The sequence below is a fragment of the Rana temporaria genome, chromosome 7 (assembly GCF_905171775.1).
Source record: "Rana temporaria chromosome 7, aRanTem1.1, whole genome shotgun sequence".
NCBI lineage: Eukaryota > Metazoa > Chordata > Amphibia > Anura > Ranidae > Rana > Rana temporaria.
In genome coordinates, this window is record NC_053495.1 from 205,380,043 (window position 1) to 205,399,498 (window position 19,456).

At 48.5% G+C, this 19,456-nt stretch overlaps 1 protein-coding gene across 1 annotated transcript in view; it reads left to right on the forward strand.

Moving 5' to 3' along the window:
- LOC120946255 (mucin-2-like) overlaps positions 1-19,456 on the forward strand; it is a 90,957-nt gene that overhangs the window by 65,911 nt on the left and 5,590 nt on the right. The window contains exons 20-23 of the mRNA XM_040361085.1: positions 2,421-2,569; positions 6,393-7,061; positions 11,902-15,195; positions 19,167-19,285. Of these exons, the coding sequence (XP_040217019.1) occupies positions 2,421-2,569; positions 6,393-7,061; positions 11,902-15,195; positions 19,167-19,285 (4,231 nt within the window). The remainder of the gene's footprint in view (positions 1-2,420; positions 2,570-6,392; positions 7,062-11,901; positions 15,196-19,166; positions 19,286-19,456) is intronic.

The following is a 19,456-nucleotide window of genomic DNA, read 5'->3' on the forward strand; positions in this document are numbered from 1 at the left end:
TGTACCCCTTTACATTACACAGCACCCTGGACCCCTTTACATGAGATAGCAACCTGCACCTCTGGACCCCTTTACATTACATAGCACCGCACCTCTGGACCGCTTTACATTACACAACACCCTGGACCCCTTTACATTACATAGCACCGCACCTCTGTCCCCCTTTACATTACACAGCACCCTGGACCCTTTTACATTACCCAGTACCCTGCACCTCTGGGCCCCTTTACATTACACAGCACCCTGAACCCCTTTACATTACATAGCACCGCACCTCTGTCCCCCTTTACATTACACAGCACCCTGGACCCCTTTACATTACCCAGCACCCTGCACCTCTGGACCACTTTACATTACACAGCACCCTGAACCCCTTTACATTACATAGCACCGCACCTCTGTCCCCCTTTACATTACACAGCACCCTGGACCCCTTTACATTACACAGCACTCTGGACCCCTTTACATTACACAGCACCCTGGACCCCTTTACATTACACAGCACCCTGCATCTCTGGACCCCTTTACATTACACAGCACCCTGCACTTCTGGATCCCTTTACATTACACACCACACTGGACCCCTTTACATTACATAGCACCGCACCTCTGCGGCCCTTTACATTACACAGCACCCTGCACCTCTGGACCCCTTTACATTACACAGCACCCTGCACCTCTGGACCCCTTTACATTACACAGCACCCTGCACCTCTGGACCCCTTTACATTACACAGCCCCCCCACAGTTTGTTACACAGACACCCCCTAACAGTTCTGGACCCCCTGCATGTTACACTGGGGTGGGAGACATGACATGCGGCCCATGGGCCGCCGTGGCCCACCGGGCTAATGTCCGGTATGCCCTATGGTCAGTCCGGGCCTGGCCGCGTTTGCGTTTATAGGCGTTTTTCGTTTTTGGCGATTGGCTGTTGCCATCACCCCGGTATAACCACTAAAACTCAAGGACTTACAGGTACATCCATTTAAAGAAAGTGGTTAGCAGATCAAGGCACACGGCAAAGGTGTGCGCAGCCTATTGCATTAGGGTGTGCATCCCAAAGCTCAAACACACCCTACCGATCACTCACCATGTTCATTCAGAAAGGGAAGGGGCTGATAAATACATATTTACCAGCCCCTTCCTTCACCCATCCTCAAACATCCCCGCAGGAGAGGAAAGGAGGGAAGCCGGTAGTGCTGCAGAGGGAAGGAGGAGGGATCCAGGGCAGTAGGGGGAATCTGTGCGCACGCCTAAGGCACACAGTATTTGCTCAGACATTATACACATTTCGGGGTTTATAGAAAGAGGAATATGTCTTTGTGAGGGGAAGATCTGAGCAGGAAAAAGGCAGAAAAGTTGAGAGATGAATGTCAGGTCACCTGTGGCTAGGGTGACCACGCGTCCCGGATTGCCCGGGACAGTCTGGTATTTTGCAGGTCTGTCCCGGGCACATTCATTCCAGGACAATACAGTGTCCCGGAATGAAACTGACACAGCCACCCCCCCAGGCCAATCTGATGCCCCCAAAAAAGGCCGCCACATCACCGCTTTACTCACTGACAGTACTTGTCCTGGCTGGGAATGCCTGGGGGAGCACAATCCCTGCCCCCTGCTTGTGATTGGAGAAATCATAAATTCCGTCCCTGGTGTCCAATCCCTGTGCTGTGATTCGTTACAACGCAAGCTGATTTTTGGGAAGGGAGGGTGTCCCTGAATGGAAGTTTGGAAATGTGGTCACCCTACTTGTGGCCAGATAACAGATGCACCCCGTTGGAGTCAGGAGTGCACCACAAGGTAGTGAACCCTATGGCAGACTGCTGCGGATGGACCACAGAGTGGATATGGAGGACAGGTCCACTGGAGCACAAACAGAGATCCCACAGGAAGCTTGAGCCAAAGATTCCCCAAGGCGCGGAGTCTAAGATTCACCAGAGCCTCTAGTGGTGAGGATGGCCTTAGCTGCAACTGAATCCAGGTTGGGCCCCCAGAGTCCCCTAGGTCACGCTCCGTAGGGAGAGAGGGGAAGCAGCCACTCAAGACACAAGAGATAGTGAGGGTTAAGCCAAGGTCGGGACGACAGGGATAAACAAGGGACAGGCCAAGGGTCAGGGTCACAGGCAAACAGGAGTAGTCGGGGACAAGCCAAGATCGATACACAGAGATAAATGTAGCACACGGCAAGCAGGAACCCAAACACACAATGCTTTACAAACAACGTTGATCAGCAAGGCAGACCTGCAGTGCACTAGTTAATATAGAGTTCCTGATATGGCCTGGGGTGGAGCCATTCAGGGAGGAGAGATGATAAAGGCAGCCAGGTGAGAGTGTCTGGCCTCTAAGGTGAACACATGGAGAGGAAGGTAAGCTGCCAGACATTACTGCATATCCCTGACAATGAATTTGTGTTTTCTCTACAGACGAGGTTCCACCGAGGCCAACGGTACAGCACTATTCCCAGCTGACAATCACACTGATGCAGCTGTACAGAGAGCCTTTGATATTAGTGGGCGAGATAATGGCACCATAGGCGGCATCCCTCTCCTTTTCGACAACACAACAACTCCAGGTAGGTGAAACCTTAAAGGAGTATTCATTAAAGATCGTTTATGAGCAACAGGGAATAGAAACTGTTATCATACAAGATGTTGGTGCATAACCATAAATCCACAGGTATCGAAGGTTGAGGCCCCCTGAGTCGAGATTTACCCACCTGTTGCAGTAACAGTCGTTTTGCATGTATCGCCACCATACATGGTAATGCGTGATCAGTGGTATAGTGTACGAAGGGCCATTCATTTTAAATCACATCTTGATGAACCTTGCAAAAAAAGAATTTACATTTTGTTCAAGGTGAGCTGCTGCTCATCACAGCTCCTCCACTCCAGTGGTTCTCAACCTCAATCCTTAAGTACCCCCAACAGGCCATGTTTCAATCATTAAATAACAAACATGTCATACTTACCTCCACTGTGAAACGCGAGTGGCCCAGATCCTGGTCTTCTGGGGTCCCTCGGCGGCTGTCTCAGCTTCTCCCCCCAAGAGCTAACCCCCGTTCTGGGAAGAGATCTCCCAAGGGGGTTAGCTTGCCGACGAGCTCCCATGATACAGTCGGCGGCTATAGCCGCCGACTGTATCATGCCAAATGTATCACTCGGCCCCCTGCACCCTCTCAATCAAATAGGAACGCCAGTCCCGCAGCCCATAACCGGAAGCGGCGGAGAAGATCTATCTCTAAAACGGTAAGTACTGCTTCGATTTAAAAAAAAAAAACACCCGATTCCCCTTGACAAAATGAGCCTCAATCTAATGTTAAAAATTACGTTTTTGGGTGAACCTCCACTTTAAGGATATGCCAATGTTTTTTAACAATATGCTTAATGTTAGCATGTTGACATGAAAAATTGGTGATAAATAGATTCCAAAATCCACTGTTTAAACCCCCCCTCATTTTTCTCTTTCAATAGATCTGTTCGATCAACATAGTTCACTTGATCGAAAGTACTTATAAGGGACTGAAGGGGATTCCCCCTTATCAACAAATCTTTGTGTGAGAACATGTGCCTGTGCCAAAAAGTGCAATTGTGCTTAAAACCTTAGATACTGACTTTTCGGCACAGAGTTAATCCAAGAGGTGTGATGACATCTATCACTTGGGATGAAGGAATTTGTGTTGGTGGGTTTAAAAAAGGTAGATGTAACAAACCCCTCTTCACCGACAGAAATAGTTAAGTCCAAAAAAAAATAGATTTTCCCCTGGCTGGCCTCATAACTGAGGTGAATACCTCTAGAGTTGGTGTTGAGGGAATCCATGAAAATTGAGAGGTCAGTCTCACTTCCACTCCATAGGAGAAGGATGTCATCTATGTAACGAGCCCACAAGGTCACCTCCGGCCTTGGTTGGGCATAGACGACATCCTCCTTCCATTTGGCCAAAAAGAGGTTCGCCAAACTGGGGGCATATTTAACCCCCATGGCCACACCTCTGTCCTGCCGGAAAAAATGGCCATCAAACCAAAAGAAGTTGTGGGTAGCAGCGTACTCCAACAACTCCATAACAACCATCTGAAACGCCATTGTTTTTTCCAACAGCAAAGGGTGGTTGGTATCCAAATTCATTAGAAAAAGCTGTGTCCCTCAAAGGGAGAAGGCTGTTCTGAGTCGAAACATTATATTCAGACTCATAATCACCAGTGTACAACCTGATGGTGATAAGCATAAGATGGATTATACCCCTGACCTCGGGGATAGGTTTGATCTGGCACGCAGTTATCCTAGTACCCCGATTTGGGATCAGTGGCAAGTCCACGTCCCCGGGAAGGTGGTGGACCCTGATTCCAACCTTGTCCTTGGGCTCACGGAGGGCCTAAATTGCCCTGATGTTGTTGACCCTGTCCATATGGTCGTGACAGGGGGAGGCACACCGTAATAGCCGCCCCCACCTCTTCCCGAATTTCCATAATTAGGGACAAGAGAACGTTTACCACCCCCTACCTGTGCCTGGGCATAAGGTCCTCTCGCTGGGGAGCGGCGCCGCCCTATGCCTGGAGGGATGGATTTGTTTAATGTACCCTGAGGTCTTAGTGAAACCTGATTGGTAGTCTGAGAAGTGGTGTCCATATCTGGATTAGCTATAGCAGTTTGTTCTGCTAGTAACTTTTTCCACTGACCTGCCTGATGTGACTTGCCTGACCTACACACACTGACCACTGACCTGCCTGACCTACATACACTGACCAATGACAATGACATACATACACACACTGTGTGTCTGACCTACCTCAGTCAGCCGTGCTGGCACAGCAGGCAGTCATTCAATCGTCAGCGTCGGGGAGGAGCCGAGCCCAGCCGAGGAGGAGAGCCACCCGTCCGAGCAGGGATATAGCGTTTCCGCCTTCTGGAGCCTGCAGGCTAAGATGGACATCACCATCGTCTTGTCACACTTCCCGCGGTCCTCGCATTGGCGCTGCAGGCTCCAGAAGATGGGTCAATTTCGGGCGCACCCAGCCACTTTCGGCCGCTATGGCACTCGGCCAATTTCGGCCACACTCGGCCGCCATGGCTCTTGGCCAATTTCGGGCGCACTCAGCCACTTTCGGCCGCTATGGCACTCGGCCAATTTCGGGCGCACTCAGCCACATTCGGCCGCTAAGGCACCCGGCCAATTTTGGGCACACTCAGCCACTTTCAGCCGCTATGGCACTCGGCCAATTTCGGGCGCACTGGCCCAATTTTGGCCGCACTTGCGACCAGATTGGTCCCAGCGTCCGGCGCTCAGGGCTAACAATGGAATGCAGCATTCCATAGACTCTGGGCCTTTCTGGGTCACATTCAGGGGCTTCAGTCCCCCTAGCCACCCCCTCCTGACGCCCCTGGGTACAAGTATATAAAGAAAAAAACTGCACTATTTAAAATTGTGTGTGACAAGCTGCAACTTACATGTTATACAACACTCAACAAATATAAAAAAGTTGCGCTAAAAAAATGATGTATGAAGTGCTAGTCCAACTAGCACTAATGTAAGTGCACTACACCAAAAAATGTAAAAAAACATAAGGTGAACACTCAAGCAAATATAACCACGCACGCTGAGGTGACTATGTGGTTAAAAATCCAGCGAAAAAGGAAAAAATCATATAAAAATCCAACTGAGTGTAATAAATAAACGCACACAGTGAATTATAATAAACCTCCCAGGAGTGACACTTTAAAAATGAGAACATGAGAGTCTATATAAATGAAAAAACAAAAACTCAATAGTCCAAAAATTGTGATGATGGATCCTCCGCAATGACGCAAAAATCCAAAAACAAACACCCAAGGAAGAAGTGAAGATAGGAGGAGTGCCTCCACCTATGAACACGCTGCCTCTTACCGCAATGCTCTAATCCCTTGTTATAGGGGGATCAATGGACACCTGGGGCTAAATACCCAGCCTCGGGTCTCTCTGGCATGCAGCAGACCTCCCAGCTTCAAAAGTGGTGCCCCCGTGTGGGTTTACAGGATCAAGGTGTCCCCATAAAGGACAAAGGCTCATATAGTGTAAATCCACATTTATTAAAGAAAAGAAGACGAATGGACACTAAAGCCCTATACACACGATCGGACTTTTTGACAACAAACTTCAAAAAATCTGACCGTGTGTACGCTCCATCGGACAAACTTTTTCGGTTTTCATCGGACGAAAGTTCGCTCTGCAAACGGACAAACTTTTCAGCAACAAAAGTCCTACGGTGCAAAGTCCTATCGTGTGTACGGCCAACGCCCTTCAAACAAAAATCCACGGAAAAGTTTGTTTGAAGTCCGACCGTGTGTATGAGGCTTAAGAAATCATCTGTGGATAGGAAAACCTCCATTTCATCTGCTAATATTCTCCTCTCCTTGTTATTCAGCGCCCACAACTACAGAAGTGCCAACTACAACTACAGAAGTGCCAACTACAACTACAGAAGTACCAACTACAACTGCCACACCTACAACTACAGAAGTGCCAACTACAACTGTCCCACCTACAACTACAGAAGCGCCAACTACAACTGCCACACCTACAACTACAGAAGTACCAACTACAACTGCCACACCTACAACTACAGAAGTGCCAACTACAACTGCCACACCTACAACTACAGAAGTGCCAACTACAACTGCCACACCTACAACTACAGAAGTGCCAACTACAACTGCCACACCTACAACTACAGAAGTACCAACTACAACTGCCACACCTAAAACTACAGAAGCGCCAACTACAACTGCCCCATCTACAACTGCAGAAGTACCAACTACAACTGCCCCACCTACAACTACAGAAGTATCAACTACAACTGCCCCACCTACAACTACAGAAGTGCCAACTACAATTGCCACACCTACAACTACAGAAGCGCCAACTACAACTGCCCCATCTACAACTACAGAAGTGCCAACTACAACCGCCCCACCTACAACTACAAAAGCGCCAACTACAACTGCCCCACCTACAACTACAGAAGTGCCAACTACAACTGCCACACCTACAACTACAGAAGCGCCAACTACAACTGCCTCGCCTACAACTACAGGTATTAATATTTATTAAATAATGCCTATGAATAGCGAGAAATAGAAACCATTATTGTACAAAATACAGAAGCATACAGTTACAATAAATCCACACGTATCAAAGGCTGAGTGCCCCTGATTCAAGCTTCACCCCCTGTGTTTTGCAGTAATGGGCAGCAAAAGGGTACATTTTACTTGTGTCGCCACATTACACGGTAATGCACGAATGATGGTGCAGTGCATGATGGGCTATTCACTGCAGTGCAGTCCCCTTTATATTACTGTGCCCCGCGCAATCCCAGCCCCTTTACATTAATGCAACGGGGACTGCTCTGATAAGGGGCACTGTAATGTAAAGGGGGGCTGTGATGTAAAAGTGGCACTGTAATGTAAAGGGGGGCTGTGATCTAAGAGGGAATGCACTGTAAAGGTGGCACTGTGATATAAAGGGGGCTTTACTGTAAAGGGGCACTGTGATATAAAGGGGACTGTACTGTAAAGGGGAACTGGAATGATTACAGTGCCCGTCTGCAGTGCAGTCCCCTTTATATTACAGTGCCCCGAGCAATCCCAGCCTCCTCTATCACAGTGCCCCTTTACATGAATGCAACAGGGACTGCTCTGTTAAGGGCCACCCTCTGCCCTGCTGATTGGATGATCTCATCGGTCGGGTGGGCAGAGGAGACAAACGGGCATGGCCACACAGCAGGAGGTGAGCGGGGACAGTGGTCTGTGACAGGCCTGGGCTGTATGGACTGTGGTCGCCGCTCATCTCCCGCCATGCGGCCCGGTTAGCAACAGGCCGCGGACCGGCACCAGTCCATGGCCCATGGGTTGGTGATCACTGCCCTATATAATCCATCCCTTACAGGAAGTACCCTCAGTTTTTTCTGAAGGTGATGTTCACTGATGTGCGGCTCTCTGCACAATGTTACCAAATACACAACGGTTCAAACACAGATGAGAAGTATTTGTACTATCCGGATCCAATTCTATTCGTTAACAACCTCCCTTTCCTCACACAGAGATAGTGACTGAGGAAAGGAAATGCTGATGACCAATAAATCTGTTTACATGTGATTAGCTCTGATTGGACACAGCTGATCACATGGTAAAGGTCCACTGCAATTGGCCCTTTACCACAATCTGTGATCAGCTGTTTCTCAAGGACACATCAGTCACAGAGCGTGCGCCGTATGCGCACCTCAGGGAGGCGGGGTTCTGGAAGGATGCCCATAGATGTTTCAGCTGTCGGTTTGTAAAAGATTCTGGTGCACCCTACGTCCGTGTAATGTGCAGTAGTGATGGCCTATCTAGCGGCAGATTTGAACATTACTCAGTTCAGTGTTATCCCACTATCTCCTGATGTTGAAGCCTCATACACACGTACGGGTTTCCCGGCGGTAAAACCTGAGGGGGAAGCCAAGAACCTGTTCGGTCAGTCATTCCCCGTGTACACACGAGAGGTTTTCCCGACAGGAAAACTGCGATGGAGCTTTGGTCGGGAATCCCAGCCGTGTGTATGCTCCATCGCAGTTTTTCCCATAGGAAAACTGCCAAAAAACGCCAGGCAAAAGTCCGCCGGTTTTCCCGGCAGGAAAAAAGAGAACCGGTTCTCTTTTTTTTGTCCTGCGGTTTTTGGGCAGTTTCCCGTCAGAAAAACTGCGAGGAGCATAAACACGACTGAGATTCCCGGCCAAAAGCTCTGCTCGCAGTTTTCCCGTCGGGAAAACTGGACGTGTGTAGGAGGCTTTATGTGCACAATAAACCATCAGAAACTTCAAGGGAGGCCCCAAGGTTTCAACTGATTAAGGGCCTCCACAAAGCTTAATTTTGCTTAGGGAAAGGTGCTATACAGGTCCAGGGCAGTGGATCCCAGCAAGGGGGATTCAAGTCCCTGAAGGTCCTGTGGGACATTACCCACTGTCATGGGTGAACATGGAGGACGACATTCCAGTCTTTGAGGATCCAAATGAGAACAGCTCAGGGCATCATTTTCACTGGTTGGGGCTGCTATGGTGTAAAAATGTCACTGGCAGGGAAGGGGTTAACACTAGGGGAGCGATTCAGGGGTTAATTGTGTTCCCTAATGTGTGTTCTAACTGAAGGGGGGATGGGACTGACCTAGAGGAAATTACAGATCGTGGTTCCTAGCTATTAGAAACTAGAGCCTGAAAAACTTTGTTTTTTACAACCCGAAAAATGATTGTGTGTACGCGGCATAAGCCTAGGGTGTCCATCTGCATACCTCACTGTGCCCATGACTAGACTGACGTTTAACATGAGAGTCTATGGAAGGGGGGCCCAGCTTTGAAAAATCGGTGGTCCCCAGCTGTAGGTCCTCCGGACAACAAACTTTGCACACTTGTAGAGGAGAAATGGGGCTGAATGTGTGAGAAGTTCTGGGTCCAGGGGACCTATGACAGGCTGATACCGGGTCCCCAAAATCACCGGAGAAATTACTGTTTAACATGGGAGTCTATGGAAGGGGTGCCCGGGTTTGAAAAATCAGTGCTCCCCGGCCGTAGGTCCCCCGGACAACAAACTTTGCACACTTGTAGAGGAGAAATGGGGCTATATGGGTGCCAAGGTCTGGGTCCAGGGGTCCGGGTCCACGACCGGCCAGTAGCGGGTCCCCAAAGTCACCGGAGAAATGACCGTTTAACATGGGAGTCTATGGAAGGGGTGCCCAGCTTTGAAAAATCGGTGCTCCCCGGCCGTAGATCCCCCGAACAGCAAACTTTGCACACTTGTAGAGGAAGAGTGGGGCTACATGTGTATCGGGTCCCCAAAGCCCGAGAGATCAGGCGCAAAAAGGTGACTCGAGTATAAGCCAAGGGGGGCATTTTCAGCACAAAAAATGTGCTGAAAAACTCGGCTTATACTCGAATATATACGGTAATACATTCCTGTTAAAAAGACACACGACCGGTCCCCTGAGGAAACTCAGATTCGGAAAATGCTGCCGCTTTAACTGACAATTGCGCAGTCGTGCGACGTGGCACCTAAACAAAAATTGACATCCTTTTTTTCCCCACAAATAGAGCTTTCTTTTGGTGGTATTTGATCACCTCTGCGTTGTTTTTTTTTTTGCGCTATAAACAAAAATAGAGCGACAATTTAAAATAATTTTTTGGGGGCTTTTTGCTATAATAAATATCCCCAAAAAAAAAAGAAAATTTTTTTCCTCCAGTTTAGGCCGATACGTATTCTTCTACATATTTTTGGTAAAAAAAAAAAATCGCAATAAGCGTTTATTGATTGGTTTGCACAAAAGTTATATAGCCAGATTCAGAGAGACTTACGACGGCGTATCAGTAGATACGCCGTCGTAAGTCCGAATGAGCGCCGTCGCATCTTTGCGCGCATTCTTAAAATGAGATACGCCTCACTGTTGCTAAGATACGACCGGCGTAAGTCTCCTACGCCGTCGTATCTTATGTGCATATTTACACTGGCCGCTAGGGTCGTGTACGTGGATTTACGCGTCGAATATGTAAATGAGCAAGATACACCGATTCACAAACGTACGTACGCCCGTTGCAGTAAGCTACGCCGTTTACGTAAGACATAAGCCGGCGTAAAGATAAACCACCAAAAAGATGGCGCAGCCCATGCAAGGTATGGACGACGGAACAGCCGCCGTATTTTACGTAGTAAGCGTACGTGAATGGGGCTGGGAGTAGGTTACGTTCACGTCGAAAGCATTGAGTATTTGCGACGTGATTCTGAGCATGCGCGCGCATGCGCCGTACCAACGGCCCTCATTTACATGGGGTCACGGTTACTTTACATGGAGCACGCCCACTACCTGCCTAATTTGAATTAGGCAGGGTTACGCCGGCCCATTTTCGCTACGCCGACGTAACTTAGGGAGCAAGTGCTTTGTGAATACTGGCCTTGCCTCACTATGTTACGTCGGCGTAGTGCAAATAGGATGCGCTACGCCGGCATAAAGATGCGCCGTCTCTCTGAATCTGGCTAATAGCGTCTACAAAATAGGGGTTCGTTTTATGGCATTTTTATAAATATTTTTTTTTACTAGTAATGGCGGTGATCAACGAATTTTATCAGGACTGCGAGATTATGGCGGACAAATCGGACACTTTTGATGCTATTTTGGGACCATTGTCATTTATACAGCGACCAGTGCTAAAAAAATGCACTGTTACTGTGTAAATGACACTGGTAGGGAAAGGGCTAAACACTAAGGGGCGCTGAAGGGGTTAAGTGTGAGCTAGGGAGTGATTCTTACTGTTAGGGGAGTGTGGCTTACCGTGACACGTCACTAATCGCTGTTCCCGATGACAGGGAACAGACGATCAGTGACATGTCACTAGGCAGAACGGGGAGATGTTGTGTTTACACTGAGGAAGGGGTTAAGAGTGTCCTGGGGAGTGATTCTAACTGTGGGGGGGGGGCTACCAGTAACACGACACTGATCACTGCTCCAGATGACAGGGAACAGACGATCAGTGTCCTGTCACTAGGCAGAACAGGGAGACGCCTTGTTTACCCAGGCATCTCCCCGTTCTGCAGCTCCGTGACACGATCGTGGGACACTGAGTTTGCGGGGCCCCTGTGGGCACGGTCACAGAGAGCCTGGCGGGCACGTGCGCCCCCCTCGTGGTTTCTTAAAAGAGACGTACAGGTACGTCCAGTTGCCCACCGCTGCCATTGTGCCGACGTATAGCGGCGTGCGGCAGTTGGCACAAAGTTGTTAAGCATTCAGTAACCAAAGAGGCTGTAGAATCTGGTAAAATCTGTAACGATCGAGGGAGGATAAAATGGGATTGAAAATAGTTTTTGAACCAACTTTATATATAACACACAAAAAATGTTCCTTACATCTCATTGCAGAACCAACAACAACTGAAGCTTCAACAACACCTGCCGAGACAACTACTACTGCAGCACCCACATCTTCATCAACACTTACTACAACGATACCAACTACAACTCCAGGAGCCACTACAACACCTGCATCAACTACTACTCCAGGAGCCACTACAACACCTGCATCAACTACTACTGCAGGAATGACTACAACACCTGGATCAACTTCTACTGCAGGATCGACTACAACACCTGGATCAACTACTACTGCAGGAATGACTACAACACCTGCATCAACTACTACTGCCGGAATGACTACAACACCTGCATCAACTACAACTCCAGGAGCCACTACAACACCTGCATCAACTACTACTGCAGGAATGACTACAACACCTGGATCAACTACTACTGCAGGAATGACTACAACACCTGCATCAACTACTACTGCAGGAGCCACTACAACACCTGGATCAACTTCTACTGCAGGATCGACTACACCACCTGGATCAACTACTACTGCAGGAATGACTACAACACCTGCATCAACTACTACTGCAGGAATGACTACAACACCTGGATCAACTACTACTGCAGGAATGACTACAACACCTGCATCAACTACTACTACAGGAATGACTACAACACCTGCATCAACTACTACTGCAGGAATGACTACAACACCTGGATCAACTACTACTACAGGAACGACTACAACACCTGGATCAACTACTCCTGCAGGGATGATTGCAACGCCTGCATCAACTACACCTGCAGGAATGACTACAACACCTGCATCAACTACTACTACAGGAATGACTACAACACCTGGATCAACTACTACTACAGGAACGACTACAACACCTGGATCAACTACTACTACAGGATCGACTACAACACCTGGATCAACTACTACTGCAGGATCGACTACAACACCTGGATCAACTACTACTACAGGAACGACTACAACACCTGGATCAACTTCTACTGCAGGATCGACTACAACACCTGGATCAACTACTACTGCAGGATCGACTACAACACCTGGATCAACTTCTACTGCAGGATCGACTACAACACCTGGATCAACTACTACTGCAGGAACGACTACAACACCTGGATCAACTACTACTACAGGAACGACAACACCTGGATCAACTACTACTACAGGAACGACAACACCTGGATCAACTACTACTGCAAGAATTACTACAACACCTGGATCAACTACTACTGCAGGAACAATGACAACACCTGGATCAACTACTACTGCAGGAACGAGTACAACACCTGGATCAACTACTACTACAGGAATGACTACAACACCTGGATCAACTACTACTGCAGGGATGACTACAACATCTGGATCAACTACTACTGCAGGAACAACAACACCTGGATCAACTACTACTGCAGGAATGACTACAACATCTGGATCAACTACTACTGCAGGAATGACTACAACACCTGCATCAACTACTACTGCAGGAGCCACTACAACACCTGGATCAACTTCTACTGCAGGATCGACTACACCACCTGGATCAACTACTACTGCAGGAATGACTACAACACCTGCATCAACTACTACTGCAGGAATGACTACAACACCTGGATCAACTACTACTGCAGGAATGACTACAACACCTGCATCAACTACTACTACAGGAATGACTACAACACCTGCATCAACTACTACTGCAGGAATGACTACAACACCTGGATCAACTACTACTACAGGAACGACTACAACACCTGGATCAACTACTCCTGCAGGGATGATTGCAACGCCTGCATCAACTACACCTGCAGGAATGACTACAACACCTGCATCAACTACTACTACAGGAATGACTACAACACCTGGATCAACTACTACTACAGGAACGACTACAACACCTGGATCAACTACTACTACAGGATCGACTACAACACCTGGATCAACTACTACTGCAGGATCGACTACAACACCTGGATCAACTACTACTACAGGAACGACTACAACACCTGGATCAACTTCTACTGCAGGATCGACTACAACACCTGGATCAACTACTACTGCAGGATCGACTACAACACCTGGATCAACTTCTACTGCAGGATCGACTACAACACCTGGATCAACTACTACTGCAGGAACGACTACAACACCTGGATCAACTACTACTACAGGAACGACAACACCTGGATCAACTACTACTACAGGAACGACAACACCTGGATCAACTACTACTGCAAGAATTACTACAACACCTGGATCAACTACTACTGCAGGAACAATGACAACACCTGGATCAACTACTACTGCAGGAACGAGTACAACACCTGGATCAACTACTACTACAGGAATGACTACAACACCTGGATCAACTACTACTGCAGGGATGACTACAACATCTGGATCAACTACTACTGCAGGAACAACAACACCTGGATCAACTACTACTGCAGGAATGACTACAACATCTGGATCAACTACTACTGCAGGAACAACAACATCTGGATCAACTACTACTGCAGGAACAACAACACCTGGATCAACTACTACTGCAGGAATGACTACAACATCTGGATCAACTACTACTACAGGAACGACAACACCTGGATCAACTACTACTGCAGGAACGACTACAACACCTGGATCAACTACTACTACAGGAACGACAACACCTGGATCAACTACTACTGCAGGAACAACAACATCTGGATCAACTACTACTGCAGGAATGACTACAACATCTGGATCAACTACTACTGCAGGGATGACTACAACATCTGCATCAACTACTACTGCAGGAACAACAACATCTGGATCAACTACTACTGCAGGAATGACTACAACATCTGGATCAACTACTACTGCAGGAACAACAACATCTGGATCAACTACTACTGCAGGAACAACAACATCTGGATCAACTACTACTGCAGGAACAACAACATCTGGATCAACTACTACTGCAGGAACAACAACATCTGGATCAACTACTACTGCAGGAACAACAACATCTGGATCAACTACTACTGCAGGAACAACAACATCTGGATCAACTACTACTGCAGGAACAACAACATCTGGATCAACTACTACTGCAGGAACGACAACAACTGGATCAACTACTACTGCAGGAACAACAACATCTGGATCAACTACTACTGCAGGAACGACTACAACACCTGGATCAACTACTACTGCAGGAACGACTACAACACCTGGATCAACTACTACTACAGGAACGACTACAACATCCAGCACAACACCTGGGTCCAGTACCTCTCCAAGAGCCAGTACACCATCTGCAATCAATGCTGTGACAGGTAAATTGTGGTTTGCATTGCACCCTACACAGAGAAAGGTTCAGTGAGTTGAAGTGGATGTAAACCCTCCCATACACCCAGTGAAGTGAACAGCCTCAGATGATACACAGAGATGAAACAAATCCCCCTCTATAAGTTTTACACGTATATCTGCTGTCTTCAGCTTTATATATTTTTTAGAAAGTTCAGATGGTGTTAGGAGATTTTTTTTCTTCCTGTCCAGCACTGCAGTGAAGCCTGGGCATACAGCCAAGACAGCTGATTGGAGGAAAGGCTCACACCCCCTCTCCTCATAGGTAGAGACTTTCCGATCTGTTTCGTTGATCCGTTCAGCACTCTGCCGATCTATTCAGGGCTGTCTTAATGAGAGGGCACTGTCCAGGGGCCCCCGGCTGCATGGGGGGGCCCCTGCACTTTCCCCAAAGCAGCTGGACCTTGAGCCTATGCTGCCCCGAAATTGGGGGCCCCATGATGGCACCGAGAGTGATAGATGCACAGAGGAGGCAGTCTGCCTCCTACCTACTTGGTGTCTGTTTTCCTGCACTGTCATCATTGTAGGGGGCCCCAGAACATTACTTTGCCCAGGGGCCCGTGATGCCATTAAGACGGCCCTAGATCTATTTATAGTATACTCTCCAACACAAAACTCTGACTGCTTTTATCATATGGGAGGGAGAACTTGTCAGAAGTTATCAGGCTGATAACAGAAGAACGGAGCACGAGAAAGCTACAGGACACAGTGCTTTGGAGAGGGATAAGAAAACACTGCAGATATATGTGCCCAGCTCAAATTTCATGAATCTGGTTTACATCCACTCTAAGGCCCCGTACACACGATAGAATCCATCCGCAGATAAATCCCAGCAAATGGGTTTCTGCGGATAGATCCTATGGTGTGTACACGCCAGCGGATCTGTTTCCGCGGATAAATCTCCCCTGGGATGGATTTCCAGCAGATCGAATATTTGCTGAGATGCACAACAAATCCATCTGCTGGAATCCATCCCAACGGATGGATCCGCTCGTCTGTACAGACTCACCGGATCCATCCGTCCAAAGGGATTCCCCGCACGCGTCGTAATGATTTGACGCATGCGTGGAATTCCTTATATCACAGCGTCGCGCCCGTCGCCGCGTCATAATCGCGGCGACGGCGCGACACGTCATCGCCAGAGGATTTCCGCGCGGATTTCAATGCGATGGTGTGTACACGCCATCGCATAGAAATCTGCTGAAATCCTCGAGAGGATTTATCCGCGGAAACGGTCCGCTGGACCGTATCCGCGGATAAATTCTCTCGTGTGTATGGGGCCTAACGCTCGGTTCACACTGCAATGCGGTGCGAATCGCGAGCAAAGTCGGACATCGCTGCGGTGAGAACCAAGCCTAAAGCCCAACGCAGACCTGGGATTTGCCCTGCCTTTTGCACCTTCCACTTAATGGAGCCCCCCCCCCACACTAAGCACCCCCACGCTAAGCACCCCCACACTAAGCACCCCCACACTAAGCACCCCCACACTAAAAACGAAATGTATACCTTCCCCCAAAGAGAAGGGGATCCTAAATGCTGCAGATAGTAGTGATGTGTTCCTACTCTGCAGTATTTTCCTGTGCTCCCAGGGCAAAGGGGCAGGGCCTTGACACCCTGGGCTCACAGGAAGTGGGTTGAATTTCTTTAACCACTTGCCGACCTGCCTCAGTCATTATACTGCCGCAGGTCGGCACGATCCCGCAAACCGTCGTAGCTGTACATAGGTATAGCGTGCACGCGTGCGCCACCGGAGCCCGCTGCACTGCGGGGGGGGGGGGGCGGCGATGCTCGTGACCGGTGGTCACGATGACCGCCAGGCCACGAGCGATCGCGGGCACGAGAGGCAAAACAGGGACAGGTGTGTGTAAACAAACACATCCCTGTTCTGTTCTGAGAGGAGATGCAGATCGTGAGTTCCTTACAAGCATGGGAACCACGATCTGTCATCTCCTATAGTGAATCCCCCTATGTTTCCAAAAGTATTGGGACGCCTGCCTCTACACGCACATGAACTTTAATGGCACCCCAGTCTTAGTCCGGAGGGTTCAATATTGAGTTGGCCCCGCCCTTTGCAGCTAGAACAGCTTCACCTCTTCTGGGAAGGCCGTCCACAAGGTTTAGGTAGGTGCCTATGGGAGATAAGGGTTCGTAATGAAGATTGGCTGTGCTGGGCTTCACCTCCTTTCATCAAAATACTCTGGGCTAGATTCAGCTTACGCCGGCGTATCTATAGATAGGCCGCGTAAATTCAAAGCTGCACCGGCGTATCTTCTTTCTGTATTCAGAAAGCAAGATACGCCGTAATTAGGCTAAGATCCGATTGGCGGAAGTCTCTTACACCGTCGTATCTTAGGGTGCATATTTACGCTGGGCGCTAGGTGGCGCTTCCGTCGGTTTCGGCGTAGAATATGCAAATGACCTAGATACGCCGATTCACAAACGTACGTGCGCCCGGCGGAATTTTTTACGTAGTTTGCGTAAGGCTTTTCCGGCGTAACGTTGCTCCTGCTTCTATGAGGCGTACGCAATGTTAAGTATGGACGTCGTTCCCGCGTCGAATTTTGAATTGTTTACATTGTTTGCGTAAGACGAATAGGGCTTTGCGTAAATTCCGTCCACGTCGAAAGCATTGACGATGTGTGGCGGAATTTCGAGCATGCGCACTGGGATTCTTTCACGAACGGCGCATGCGCCGTTCGTTAAAGACGTCATTTACGTGGGGCCATGTTTTATTTACATAAAACACGCCCACCTCTTGCAAATTTTAATTTGGCGCGCTTACCCCGGCTGATTTACGCTACGCAGCCGCAACTTACAGAGCAAGTGCTTTGTGAATACTGCACTTGCCCGTCTAAGTTGCGGCGGCGTAGCGTAAATAACATACGCTACGCCCGCACAAACTTACAGGGCTACTTGAATCTAGCCCTCTGTATTGAATCTTTGTCAAAAGTATTGTGACACCTGCCTTTACACGCACATGATCTTTAATGGCACCCCAGTCTTAGTCCGTAGGGTTCAATATTGAGTTGGCCCCCCCTTTTCAGCTAGAACAGCTTCAACTCTTCTGGGAAGGCCGTCCACAAGGTTTAGGAGTGTGTCTATGGGGATGTTTGCCCATTCTTCCAGAAGAGCATTTGTGAGGTCAGACACTGATGTTGGAGATTGCCCAGAACCTGTGGCAAGACTTGAAAATTGCTGATCACAGACGCTCTCCATCCAATCTGACAGAACTTGAGATATTTTACAGAGAAGAATGGGCAGAAATGTTCCTCTCTAGATGTGCAAAGCTGGTAGAGACACCCCCAAAAAGACTTGCAGCTGTAATTGCAGAGAAAGGGGGTTCTACAAATTAAGCACCCGGCACACGCCCAGGGCTGTCTTAATGAGAGGGCATACCTGGCACTGCCCAGGGGCCCCAGCTGCATGGGGGGGGGCCCTGCCCTTTCCTCTTAGCAGCTGGTCCTTGAGCCCGGGCTGCCCCTCTACATCCCAGATATCCCCCCAGAACTCTAACCCCTCTACACCCTAGATATCCCCTACCTCCTACCTACGTGATTTTTGTTTACCTGCACGGTCTCCATTGTAGGGGCCCATAATGCTATTAAGATGGCCCTGCACATGCCTATGACAGCCACACAGGGCCCGACTAGCGCCCTCTAATAAAAGATAAAAAAAGATAAACGTGAAGCCATATAAAAATAACCCCGCCCTTCCCGCGGCCGCAACCTTCTCCCCCACGCAGTTCTATTCTCACCTGATAAATGCAGTCTGAGGACCATCCCTTTGCCTCTGCTGCCTTTAGGCCTACGGTGGTCGAGAGTAACTTCGGCGTTGCCGGCGTCATTAACTTAGAGAGGTTTTTAGATTTGGTTAGGTTCACTATGAGGCACAAAATGTTCAAATCTTTACTCAACTTTATTTTTTTTTCTGTCTATTTCAGCGCAAAATGTTGGAAGTGGCGCCTCAGACACCCCTAATGGAGCAATCCCCACCTATGGCATCGTTCTCATTGTGCTGGCGGCTGTTGCGTTGGCTGCTATCCTATTAGGGGGATTTCTGGTAAGTGTCAATATTCCGGTGGGGCGCATTCATATAGTGTGAACTTGTGTACTTTAGGGTTAAGTGTTGTGATTTACACAAAAAACTGATTTGTGCCGTGAATTTACCAATTGTCTTAAAGCGTCTACAATTTTGCAGACGCTTTAAGATAGTTTTATGATAGTTTTATGA